This window comes from Salmo trutta, chromosome 4 (genome assembly GCF_901001165.1).
Source record: "Salmo trutta chromosome 4, fSalTru1.1, whole genome shotgun sequence".
Taxonomy (NCBI): Eukaryota; Metazoa; Chordata; class Actinopteri; order Salmoniformes; family Salmonidae; genus Salmo; species Salmo trutta.
In genome coordinates, this window is record NC_042960.1 from 59,172,737 (window position 1) to 59,186,380 (window position 13,644).

The 13,644-nt window shown below is 44.6% G+C and overlaps 1 protein-coding gene across 4 annotated transcripts in view; it reads right to left on the reverse strand.

Moving 5' to 3' along the window:
• Positions 1 to 2,059: 2,059 nt before the first annotated feature.
• Positions 2,060 to 13,644, reverse strand: part of pot1 (protection of telomeres 1 homolog) — a 47,456-nt gene continuing 35,871 nt past the window's right edge. For 3 of the 4 annotated variants that reach the window (XM_029751547.1, XM_029751546.1, XM_029751549.1), the window contains 10 exons: positions 8,564 to 8,748; positions 8,376 to 8,455; positions 8,208 to 8,234; positions 6,026 to 6,182; positions 5,370 to 5,575; positions 4,964 to 5,099; positions 4,762 to 4,844; positions 3,441 to 3,535; positions 3,176 to 3,281; positions 2,060 to 2,447 (listed from right to left, as the gene is read on the reverse strand). In XM_029751547.1, the coding sequence (XP_029607407.1) occupies positions 2,302 to 2,447; positions 3,176 to 3,281; positions 3,441 to 3,535; positions 4,762 to 4,844; positions 4,964 to 5,099; positions 5,370 to 5,575; positions 6,026 to 6,182; positions 8,208 to 8,234; positions 8,376 to 8,455; positions 8,564 to 8,748 (1,221 nt within the window). In that variant the 3' untranslated portion in view covers positions 2,060 to 2,301. The remainder of the gene's footprint in view (positions 2,448 to 3,175; positions 3,282 to 3,440; positions 3,536 to 4,761; positions 4,845 to 4,963; positions 5,100 to 5,369; positions 5,576 to 6,025; positions 6,183 to 8,207; positions 8,235 to 8,375; positions 8,456 to 8,563; positions 8,749 to 13,644) is intronic. The other variant, XM_029751548.1, reaches the window with a different exon arrangement.

Genomic DNA, 13,644 nt, shown 5'->3' on the forward strand with positions numbered 1-13,644 from the left:
CCATCCCACACAATGACTGACCCACTGCCAAACCGGTCATGCTGGAGGATGTTGCAGACAGCAGAACGTTCTCCACGGCGTCTCCAGACTGTCACGTCTGTCACATGTGCTCAGTGTGAACCTGCTTTCATCTGTGAAGAGCACAGGGCGCCAGTGGCAAATTTGCCAATCTTGGTGTTCTCTGGCAAATGCCAAACGTCCTGCACGGTGTTGGGCTGTAAGCACAACCCCCACCTGTGGACGTCGGGCCCTCATACCACCCTCATGGAGTCTGTTTCTGACCGTTTGAGCAGACACATGCACATTTGTGGCCTGCTGGAGGTAATTTTGCAGGGCTCTGGCAGTGCTCCTCCTGCTCCTCCTTGCACAAAGGCGGAGGTAGCGATCCTGCTGCTGGGTTGTTGCCCTCCTACGGCCTCCTCCACGTCTCCTGATGTACTGGCCTGTCTCCTGGTAGTGCCTCCATGCTCTGGACACTGCGCTGACAGACACAGCAAACCTTCTTGCCACAGCTCGCATTGATGTGCCATCCTGGATGAGCTGCACTAGCTGAGCCACTTGTGTGGGTTGTAGACTCCGTCTCATGCTACCACTAGAGTGAAAGCACCGCCAGCATTCAAAAGTGACCAAAACATCAGCCAGGAAGCATAGGAACTGAGAAGTGGTCTGTGGTCTCCACCTGCAGAACCACTCCTTTATTGGGGGTGTCTTGCTTATTGCCTATAATTTCCACCTGTTGTCCATTCCATTTGCACAACAGCATGTGAAATGTATTGTCAATCAGTGTTGCTTCCTAAGTGGACAGTTTGATTTCACAGAAGTGTGATTGACTTGGAGTTACATTGTGTTGTTTAAGTGTTCCCTTTATTTTTTTGAGCAGTCTATTTCAAGGCCTACCTTCAAACTCAGTGCCTCTTTGCTTGACATCATGGGAAAATCAAAAGAAATCAGCCAAGACCTCAGATTTTTTTTTTAGAACTCCACAAGTCTGGTTCATCCTTGGGAGCAATTTCTAAACGCCTGAAGGTACCACGTTCATCTGTACAAACAATAGTACGCAAGTATAAACACCATGGGACCACGCAGCAGTCATACCGCTCAGGAAGGAGATGCGTTCTGTCTCCTAGAGATGCAGCATCATGTTGTTGGGGTACTTTGCTGCAGGAGGGACTGGTGCACTTCACAAAATAGATGGCCTCATGAGGAAGGAAAATGATGTGGCTACATTGAAGCAACATCTCAAGACATCAGTCAGGAAGTTAAAGCTTGGTCGCAAATGGGTCTTCCAAATGGACAATGACGGCAAGCATACTTCCAAAGTTGTAGCAAAATGGCTTAAGGACAACAAAGTCAAGGTATTGGAGTGGCCATCACAAAGCCCTGACCTCAATCCTATAGAAGATGTGTGGGCAGAACTGAAAAAGTGTGTGCGCAGCAGTACTACCAGTAGAGCTGGTATGTGTCTCTATGGACGCAGGCCTTACTTTTTTTTAACCATTTATCAATTTTCGAGCAAACGGAATGAGAAGCAGCTACGTTTGGCTACATACGGACCGCTGGTGGAATTCCCGTGAGAGAGTAACGGTTAATGTGATTGGATGTTAATTATTTGACTAGGCTACCTGTATTTGACATCGTCTTATTATTTCGCTTAACAGTGGATGGTTTCATTTTATTTTTGACAGTGAAACAAGGCTACACAAGCGAGAAAAAAACACCACCAAAATATATAGCCCCGTTGGAAAATCTAAATGGACCGTTTGAAAATGTGAATCCCATTTTTATTTGGCGCACCCCGACGGTGTTGTGTGTACCCCCCAGTTTGGGTATATCCGATGTAGAGTATTCAACTCTTACCCCATGAGGTCCATGGGCCTGCTGGTTTTCTGTTCTACCTGATCATTCATTGCGCACACACCTGGTCTCAGGTCTAAACCAGTCCCTGATTAGAGGGGAACACTGGAAAAAATGCAGTGGAACTGGCTTCAAGGTACAGAATTGAGTTTGAGGGATGTAGACAATGAAAATGCCATGGTTAAATTCAAATTGACAATACAAATCATATTCACATAATTTATTTCTAAGGGGAAAATAGAGTCTACACATACTGTCAATAAAGTACAAAACATATAAAATGTTGGTAAGAAGGAGGAAATAAGACAAAGGAAATGGTCAGAGACACTCAAAGCCAGATACATTTCAGCCAATATAATTTGTTTTTTTAATTTGGAGGTACACAAGTGTATACAATATTCACAAATGACTATTTGGCATATACATGATATTCTGTTTGGTTGAGTGCTATGTGTCACTAGGTGTGGCGTGTGGGTGTGTATGTGTGTTAGTGCCTCTGGTATCAGTGTGGCAGATCTGGTAGCAGGCCCGTCTCTGGCCGTTCTCCTCCACTGTGTAGGCACTGAGACACAGGTCCATCCATGGCCTCTCCGCTGGGCACAGGAAGGGAAAGGGCACAGACAGACATGAATACACCACACAAAACATGAATATAAAACATAAATACACCACACAAAACATAAATACACCACATAAAACATGAATACAAAACATAAATACACCACACAAAACATAAATACACCACACAAAACATAAAAACACCACACAAACATGCACGCATACACACACACACCAAATTGACGCCCTTAAATACATATTTTAGCCTAGTCTGCTCAGGAGGACATGTGAATACTAATTGCTGTCCAGTCACTTGCTCAATTGCTGCAGTGCATTCACGCTCTGAGGGGCCATCTGCCTGGAAGCTCATCCAGCCTCATTGCTCACTAATGGGAAACCTCTACGCGCTGTTTGTCAATGCTTCATTAGAGCCCACTGTTGATGTGGGGTTAAAAACTCTGCCCTTGAAATATTGACAAAAACATTCTCACTTCACAGGTCTAGTTATGTGATAGTGATACATCAGTGGACAGTGCTGGAAGCAGCCTGCGGTAAAGCCTATATAATAAGGGATGTTTCTGGACAGGGCCAATGAGTCACTGTAGCTCAGTTGGTAGAGCATGGCGCTTTCAACGCCAGGGTAGTGGGTTCAATTCCCAGACGACCCATATGTAAAATGTTTGCATGCATGACTTAAGTCGGTTGGATAAAAACATCTGCTAAATGGCATATTATTATTATTATTATTATAATATATGATTACCCGTGCTACTCCCTGGTGGGCAGAGTCTGTCCATGGTTTCCTGGACCCTGTCTTGTGCCTCCTGGTCAGCTGCTGCGTCCTCAGCTGACACGTGGAAGAAGGATTCCTGCCATAGGGTTAATGACGTTACCAGTTAGACAACAAGAGTACAACACATAGAGCCCAACTACCCATTCAGACCTATGGGCACCAAGTCCAAAAATATTCAAATGTGTTGTGTCTGTCTTGTCTGTTCATATGGACTGCCACCCGTCCCCTCACGTACTGCATCTCTCCAGAGCAGGGCCTCCAGGGAGCCGGTGCCATCCTGCAGCTCAAGCTTCATCAGTAGGCCATACTGCAGCAGCTGCACCCCGAGAGCTGGGCGAGGGAAGAGAGTGGAGGAGAGCCATAACATTAAAACCACATGATTTAAGAGAGAGACCTGAGCAGAGGCAGGAGAGGACGCATGGCGTAACTTTACAACCTAAGGTGCTGCTGAATCAGGAGGGAAGCAATAACATAAAACTGAGGATTGGTGGAGTAAAGAAACACAGCAGACGTAACATTAAAAGTGCCGGTGGAGAGGAGACATAAGATCAAAACAACTGAGGGTTCAGGAAAGGGGGAGGAGCCTAGTAACAAGAGGGAGAGAGAAGACAATACAGTCCAACCAGAAGAGGCTGGTGGGAGGAGCTATAGGAGGACGGGCTCATTGTAAAGACTAATGGAATAATTGGAATGGTATCAAACACACCAAACATACGGAAACCATGTTTGACTCCGTTCTATTCATTCCATTCCAGCAATTACAATGAGCCCTTCCTCCTATAGCTCCTCCCACCAGCCTCCCCTAGCTGAGGGCCTGGGGCAGAGAGAAGATCAAGAACAGCCAGTACATTTAAAAACAAAGAGAGGGAGAGAGGGATGAAGGTAATCCTAACATGATCAAAACGGATGCGGTGACCATAGCATCAACAAACCGAGACGTCACAGACACAACAGAGCAGTGAAATGGAAAAACCAGCCGAGCCAGAATATCCACGAAAGCTGAAGAGGAAGCAGTTACATAGCAAAAAACAGCAAGAACATAAACCCAGGTCACCGTGAGAGACCTGTCTCTGTGTATTGTAGCTCATGTTCCGCAAAGACCAGGTCACAGGTGTTCAAGCCACTCAAGCCCTTAAACTTTTACTTTTATTGCTAACTGCAATTTCATTACCATTTCCTTTTAATCAGATTTTTTCCCTTTTTTAAAAAAACCCCCACCAAATACAAACATACACATAGGAACAACTTACAGAAGCACATAAACAACAACTACATCTTCATTGCCATTTCCATTACTAAGATGATTCATCTGACTGATAACCTGTCGTGTTCAGTAGGCATGGAACGTAATGAACAGAGGTGGTGTTACACAAACTGCTCTAATAAGATATTCCTACCACTGCAAAATGTTTGGCTGAGGTTTTGCCTGTGAACACGACCCAGGTAAGAGGTGAATGTGATCAAGGCTAGAATAGGAAGAAATGACGATGGGGTCAGGTCCACACTAAATCTCCACCACCTAAAAGGTGTACACAGTGAGAAAGAGATCGTCATACCGTCTGCCACACTTTTCTCATCCCAAACCTCTACTCCTTCTCCCAATGACTCTCCCACTTTTAGTTGGGAGCACTGTTTGCATCTGAAAAACAAAGGCATAAAAACCCACATCACATTTTATTGTATTTAAGTACACTGATGGACAAAATGTGGCCTGTGTCAGATGTGGCTAAGACAGTCACTTTCAAGATAGATACAGACCCATAGTATCTTTTCGTGCCCCGGAAGAGGAAGGGAGCCGAGAGATCCATCGGGGTCATGGTTCCTTGTGGTGACGTCACTGGGACAATGTTACTGTACGCGGATGCTATCCGACACGTCTCCTCCAAGGTAGCCCCTACGGGAAAGCAGACAAAATAATGGATAACAGTTTAGCCTTTGGCGTAAAACATAGAATCAAACTGTCATAGCGTAGGTTTTAGAAGGTAAACGTGAAATGCATCACTAAAAAGAGACACGCGTCACTGTGTTTCAGTAGAAATAGATTGCATTTATATAGCGTTTCTTTACTAGGTTTCAAGTCTGTACGGTTGTGGCCATGAGAGGAAGAGAGATGCAGATAACACTCCGTATCTCCATAGTAACAAGGCAGTTGTGTGGTTCTCACCCTTCAGGAAGATCAGCTCCTTTGCCTTGCCCTTTCCCATTAGCTGGCTGGACATCAGAAGGGTCAGGGTCCGGCTGGGGGATTCAGAAGGAGGCTCTTTGGGGAGAGGCAGAACCAGAGTCCAGTACCCATTATTACAAGGTCCAACATCCTTCTGGGCCTCTGAGAACAAGCCCCCCACCGTGACATCATCAGGGACGTCCCGTCTGAAAGGTACAGGGCAGTTTCTCAATCATTTCTCAATCTATTCCTGACTGATTAGTGCTGTCCGGAATCCTTGGGACGTCCCTACCCTAAACCCTAACCTTGTCCTTAACATTTAAAAATGTTTAAACGTTAACTTCAAATGGGGTAAGGATGTCACAAGGATCCCAGATAGCAAGGACCATTCCTGATTGACACCCAGAGAGTGCACACATCTGTTTCAACTAATCAAGGGCTTGGTGATTAGTTGAATCAGGTGTGTTAGTGCTGGACTAGATAATTGTGCACACCCTGGGGGTCCCAATGGATTGAGAGAGACATGTGCGAGTATGTATATGAAGAAGCATGGATAACCTATGACCTCACAATTGGAGATATGTAGCTAATACAATCAAGTGAATGTTGTGTCTTGAGTGTTCGTGTTTGGTTGTCAGTGTATAGCAGTAACTCACATGGTTTTACACTTGTGACAGAAGAGTTTCAGGGACTGGTAGAGTCTCTGAGGCTGGTAAGACTTGAGTTGAGCCTGAATGTGGAACATCTGAGGGGGTCCTCTGCTCTTCACTTCAGCCAGACTCACCTGTTCCACAGTGTGGTCACACGTCCTCTCTACAAGTGTCAGAGTAGCTAGCAGATTGTAACGGGCTAATGTGATGCTCCATTAGCCGTTACAGGATTGGTACTGTTTGGCGTAGCAGAGAATTTTCCACCAACCTTAACTTGGCGATACTATCTTAGTTCTCGATTGACTCCAACATGCACCTTCTAAAATGCCCATGTCCAGTCGCAGCTGATTCGTTTGAATGTAGAAAATGCTCCATTATTAAAACAAATTAGGGCCTCCTGGGTGGCGCAGTGGTCTAAGGCACTGCATTGCAGTGCTAGCTGTGCCACCAGAGATTCTGGGTTCGAGCCCAGGCTCTGTCGCAGTCGGCCGCGACCGGGAGGTCCATGGGGTGATGCACAATTGTCGTCCAGGTTAGGGAGGGTTTGGCCGGCAGGAATATCTTGTTCTCATTGCGCACTAGCGAGTCCTGTGGTGGGCCGAGCACAGTGCACGCTGACCAGGTCGCCAGGTGTACGGTGTTTCCTCCGACACATTGGTGCGGCTGGCTTCCGGGTTGGATGTGCGTTGTGTCAAGAAGCAGTGTGGCTTGGTTGGGTTGTGTTTCGGAGGATGCATGGCTCTCGACCTTCGCCTCTCCCGAGTCCGTACGGGAGTTGCAGCGATGAGACAAGACTGTAACTACTACCAATTGGATACCACGAAATTGGGGAGATAATTTTTTTATTTTATGTTTTGCTCAATTTCAAATCTTCTCTCACTGTGTTGGATCATGTCATGGAGCAAAACAAATTATTTATTTTAATAACAGAGCATTTTCTAAAATCAAACGAACCACTTACAACTGGACACAGACATTTTCAGAGATATATATTTAGGCGAATCGAGAACGAAGTTAAGGTTGGCCGAGAACTTATCGTATCTAGGCTGTAACGGCTAATGGAGCAGCACATTAGCCCGTTACAATCTGCTAGCTAGTGTCAGACAGGACTGCAACAAATCAAAGACAGACTTCTATCACAGATGTGGATGTACATTAGTAGTGGAGGAATAGTCTGAAACCCAGTTTCCATTGTACTGGCTGAGGGTGTGAATTACACCTAGATTGGGAAGTGATTTTGTACTGGCTGAGGGTGTGAATTACACCTAGACTGGGAAGTGATTTTGTACTGGCTGAGGGTGTGAATTACACCTAGACTGGGAAGTGATTTTGTACTGGCTGAGGGTGTGAATTACACCTAGACTGGGAAGTGATTTTGTACTGGCTGAGGGTGTGAATTACACCTAGACTGGGAAGTGATTTTGTACTGGCTGAGGGTGTGAATTACACCTAGACTGGGAAGTGATTTTGTACTGGCTGAGGGTGTGAATTACACCTAGACTGGGAAGTGATTTTGTACTGGCTGAGGGTGTGAATTACACCTAGACTGGGAAGTGATTTTGTACTGGCTGAGGGTGTGAATTACACCTAGACTGGGAAGTGATTTTGTACTGGCTGAGGGTGTGAATTACACCTAGACTGGGAAGTGATTTTGTACTGGCTGAGGGTGTGAATTACACCTAGACTGGGAAGTGATTTTGTACTGGCTGAGGGTGTGAATTACACCTAGACTGGGAAGTGATTTTGTACTGGCTGAGGGTGTGAATTACACCTAGACTGGGAAGTGATTTTGTACTGGCTGAGGGTGTGAATTACACCTAGACTGGGAAGTGATTTTGTACTGGCTGAGGGTGTGAATTACACCTAGACTGGGAAGTGATTTTGTACTGGCTGAGGGTGTGAATTACACCTAGACTGGGAAGTGATTTTGTACTGGCTGAGGGTGTGAATTACACCTAGACTGGGAAGTGATTTTGTACTGGCTGAGGGTGTGAATTACACCTAGACTGGGAAGTGATTTTGTACTGGCTGAGGGTGTGAATTACACCTAGACTGGGAAGTGATTTTGTTTCTTGAGAAGTGATTCAACCCTTTCTTTTTCTGCACACATCCTAATATTTTACAATTATATATGCTTATAATTTGCCCACAAGTATAATAAAATAGCTCCATACTTCTCATTTCATACCTGTAGCAATTTCATCTGGAGCAGTACCTAAAATGACAGCAGAAACTTATGTGGTGCCATAAGTTTCCTCCAAACCACAGCCTTCCAAGCCATTATGACTGTAAGCAATATTAACAGGAAAACGGGATATTGTACATATAAGCATCAAAGTGAAAAATGTCAACATACCAAAAGACTCTGGTGGTGTACTCCAGACTTCAAACATGGACGAGTCATTTATGTCAGACTCTGAGAATGTCTCCAAGATCCTGAAACAATGAGAAAATAAACTTAAAAGATTGGCACATCAAGCGAAAGTGTCTTATCATTTAGGCCTGATGAGGTGACAAAACAAATTGGCAGACAGCCCCTCTTACCTTTTGAGGTCCAGTATATCTGGGCTGTCTTCAGGCAGCACGCGTAACCCCCTGCCGTATGAGGTGCCCCCATGCAGGTGGAAACCCAGGTGTCCCATCTGATCAGACTGGCCAGAGTCATTGCTTGGCAACCGACTAGCCCCAGGAACTGCGTGTAGGTTGTATATACGAAGGTATGACCCGGGCTAGCAGGAGAAGGAGGGGTCAAAGACATGTTAGAAACGTATGTATCACTCGAACCCCTCTCAACTAATGAAGTATGTTGAATGCTTTGGTTCAAAATAGCACCTGCATATTGGAAATTGATGAGTTGAGTCACTGTTTCACGATCCTTGGATTTGAGTCATCCAATGTTATCCTTTTTGTAATGCCGATTGTAAAAAAATGTTTATGTAGTTGCAGTCTTCGCATCAGACGGAAATCAGCACCAGACATCATATTGCTCCCCATAGTGGTCATTGAATCATTTCCCTGTTGCTGAATAATAAGTAGCAGGATGCATCAGTTTAATTTGACACTTGCAGCCAGAAGAGGGCGGTATGGTACCAAATCTAAACCTTCCCCGTGATACCGAGACAAATCAGGTTTAAGTATTTTTAACAAGTATATCTCATCAAGGGTACACAAATCAGCTAAACTGAATGTTTTTTAACAGATGAGCTTTACGGTCACGACCAGCTTCAGGGTGACAGGAACCTGACTTCACGTCTCATGCTCTATCTGTGAGGGCACATGAGTACAGGGTAGTAGAGTAGTAGGGGAGCAGCGTTTAACTCTACTGCTCATCAGGGGCTTTGTTCAGCTTCTGGCCACAACATGGGCTAGTATCGTGTACCTATCTAGTAACACTGGCCATGTTTAAAAGACGCCATACATTTCCTTAACATGTTGTTGTTTAGTTTTTTTGTAAAGCGACTGCACAAAGCAGGCATTCCAAAGAACATTTATGGAATTGTGAGATACAATTCTTAGAAGTATCCTCCACAGGGTGAAAAAAGCTAACAGCAGAAGAAAATGTTCCAATTCATTCTTTAGCCTCAACTGCAACACCTACAGCCCAAAGACATTTGGGCCTTGCAGACAGACATTTGGGCCTTGCAGACAGAGGCAAGCAAGGTTTGCTTAATGGTCTCCCAAAACCTTCCTTTCTGGAGCAACACTCAGTTCTGAAGATTCCATCAGTCAGGGCTGACTGCAGCACAGGGGGTTGATAATGGTTCTGGGGGGGGGGCACCAACATTTCAGCACATTGAAGACATTTCACAGAAACATTGTCACAATATCCTAAGTATAAAAACAAATGAAAAGATCAACAACATTGGGGTGTCCAATGTTTAGTATTTGAGAGTTCTGTGAATTGGCCACAGTTTTGTTTGTGTTTAAATGCCAAAGATAGAAACAGGTGTTAGAGCCGCAGAGTAAATGATTAATGCTCAGAGACTGGTGAGAGAACACAGGAGGACCGTGAGACTTTAGAGAAACGGGGGTGATGCTGCATGCTTCTGGTTCAAAGCCAGCCAAGCCAAGCACTGCTGCTAACCCCAAAGCTGTTCCTGCCTTTCTACAGCTATTAAATCTACCATCCTCTGCCCAAAGTAGCCAGGTGTGGTTATAATGAGAACACATACTGAGCCAAGCGATGGGGGCTTTCTTTCAGCCAGTGACAGCCCTTGTTCCTGATATATTTCGTTGACGCATTAGGGTGACGTTTTCTATCCGCTTAACAGTCATCACCCAAAAATACATGTTCAAGTGCATCTGTGTGACCAAACGTCATGAGCCCACCGACTAACAGTGTCTCATTCTCCGAGTGACGCAATGATTGCTCAGTAAACGATTCTCCAAATTCAGAAGATTGCTTTCGGCTTTACAGTTTCTTAACGAGTCAGGCTCAATAAACCAGACCAAACTTTAGTCGCCTGGCAGAGAGAAAAACCCAACCTAATTTCACACCAGTCTTTTTATAATAGAAGGAAACTAGAACCAGAAGCTAGAAAGAGAGCTGACATTACTCAGTTACAGGATTCAGGGGTTGTGGGTGGGGAGTGGGGAGACTCACATGAGAGGGGAAGGGGAGTAGCACAATAAGTGTAGCTCATTGAGATTAAGCACCTCGATTAAAGTACAATGTTTGGGGCTCTTGGCAACCATTTTGTTAACACTTTTCTGTAAGGTAAACAAAGTCAGACAAAGTGTTCCCTAAGATACAAGATTAAAACAAATGAGGAAACAGTACATTGAAATTACACTTTTTTTTTTAACAAGAGCTGCCATAGTAATGAAGGTGGTTTCAGACCATGCTCATGTGACAAGTAACCTTGTGTGAGACCTGAAGACTTGTGTAGACTCCCTGAACTAATGCCTAGGCTTTAGCTCAGCAGCCTAATACTGTCTCGTGGAACACAGGAGACCCGGGTTTGAATATACGTGCCTACACACACACGAATTTCAGCCAATGGTTGAAGTTATGATAAGTTATGGAAGCACAAGTGTGTTCAGACAGCACAGGTGCCCTGTCTCGCTCTTGTATTTCTCTCGCGCTTCATGAATAACAGATGATAAGATGTGTGGCTAGCCAAGAGGCCACAGTGGTACAGTATGGGGGATGGGCCTAACTACCCACAGACAGAAAGTCATCTCTCTGGTCAACATGCACGGTCCATGAAGGCTAAAGTGGTGGGACATTTACATAGAGGCGGCAGGTTATTCCCACTGTAGAGCAGGCCACATGTTCAAAGTTGTCCACGCACCCAGTCACGTAACTGACACGCTTTAATGCAATCTCAGAAACCCAGGGTGAGGTAAAACACCGGTGCGAGAATGGGACTGAAATCCTCAACTTGAGACAACCTGAGTCAAGAAAGGATACAACTACTAGGAGAGTTGCATTCTGGGAGCAGACCAATGGAACTAGGTCCAGTTTTGAGTTTGACTCTTCACATTGCAATTCTAATGAGGATGTCAATAAGCCTCAAACCCCCTGATCCCAACAATGATTAAGGACCCTTCACAAAACAGCAATGATAGGAATCTGGAATCCAGGTGCTTCAATGACACGGCGACCTCTCTTGGTCCAGACACCAGGGTTCACTTACAAATGGGGCAATTTATACGAACACAGACCTACGCAAAGCAGCGCTCCCAATTTGTCATTTTTCCCCCCTTAAAGAACTCTAAAAATGGCATTGGGTTAAAAATGCCTTCTCACAGAAGGCGAGCATGGCAGATCATGTTTTCGCAGGCAAAGGGAGCGAGCGGCGTAATGAAGCAGAAGTGTGAACGTTATTCTTTCTCAGAATGCTCTCGCCATGCGCAATTGCTTTTTAAAGCATGAGGAGAAATGGTGTCTGACACTTCTGTACTTTACGAGGAGACTTTCAACCACAGCGTTAATCTAATTTTTACCATCATACACTGTGTTCAACAAACAGGAAGCAAGGGAAAGGGGGTGTGGGGGAAGGGGAACTGCATCCAGTAAGTGCAGGGTCAGCTGTAAATAATCACCATAGGTTGTCCTCGAAATGTGTACATACACATGGAAGGTCACTAGCTATTAAGGGACTCCACTCTGCCTATTTTCTGACTAAAAGCAAATGAACACCTTTCCAGTTTATTTAGAATAAATTGAATCCATAAGTATTTCTCTCTCAGCAGAAAAAGTATATATAAAAAATAAATAAAACACACACACACACAGTTGAAGTCGGAAGTTTACATGCACCTTTTTCCCTGTCTTTGGTCAGTTAGGATCACCACTTTATTTTAAGAATGTGAAATGTCAAAATAATAGTAGAGAGAATTATTTATTTCACTTTTATTTCTTTCATCACATTCCCAGTGGATCAGAAGTTTACATACACTCAATTAGTATTTGGTAGCATTGCCTTTAAACTGTTTAACTTGGGTCAAACGTTTCGGGTAGCCTTCTACAAGCTTCCCACAATAAGTTGGGTGAATTTTGGACCATTCCTCCTGACAGAGCTAGTGTAACAGTCTGGTTTGTAGGCCTCCTTGCTCGCACACACTTTTTCAGTTCTGCTCACAAATTTTCTATAGGATTGAAGTCAGGGCTTTGTGATGGCCACTCCGATACCTTGACTTTGTTGTCCTTAAGCCATTTTGCCACAACTGTGGAGTATGCTTGGGGTCATTGTCCATTTGGAAGATCCATTTGCGACCAAGCTTTAACTTCCTGACTGATGTCTTGAGATGTTGCTTCAATATATCCACATAATTTTCCTTCCTCATGAGGCCAGCTATTTTGTGACGTGCACCAGTCCCTCCTGCAGAAAAGCACCCTCACAAAATTTTTTTATTTCACCTTTATTTAACCAGGTAGGCTAGTTGAGAACAAGTTCTCATTTACAACTGCGACCTGGCCAAGATAAAGCAAAGCCGTGCGACACAAACAACAACACAGAGTTACACATGGAATAAACAAACATACAGTCAATAATACAGTAGAAAAAGTCTATATACAGTGTGTGCAAATGAGGTAAGATAATAAATAGGCCATGGTGGCGAAGTAATTACAATATAGCAATTCAACATTGGAGTGATAGATGTGTGCAAGTAGAGATACTAGGGTGCAAAGGAGCAAGATAAATACATAAACACAGTATGGGGATGAGGTAGTTGGATGGGCTATTTATAGATGGGCTATGTACATGTGCAGATCTGTGAGCTGCTCTGACAGCTGGTGCGTAAAGTTAGTGAGGGAGATATGAGTCTCCGGCTTCAGTGATTTTTGCAGTTCATTCCAGTCATTGGCAGCAGAGAAGTGGAAGGAAAGGCGGCCAAAGGAGGAATTGGCTTTCGGGATGACCAGTGAAATATACCTGCTGGAGTGCGTGCTACGGGTGGGTGCTGCAATAGTGACGAGTGAGCTGAGATAAGGTGGGGCTTTACCTAGCAAAGACTTGTAGATGACCTGGAGCCAGTGGGTTTGGCGAGGAGTATGAAGCGAGGACCAGCCAACGAGAGCGTACAGGTCGCAGTGGTGGGTAGTATATGAGGCTTGGCACTGTGATAGACTGCATCCAGTTTGTTGAGTAGAGTGTTGGAGGCTATTTTGTAAATGA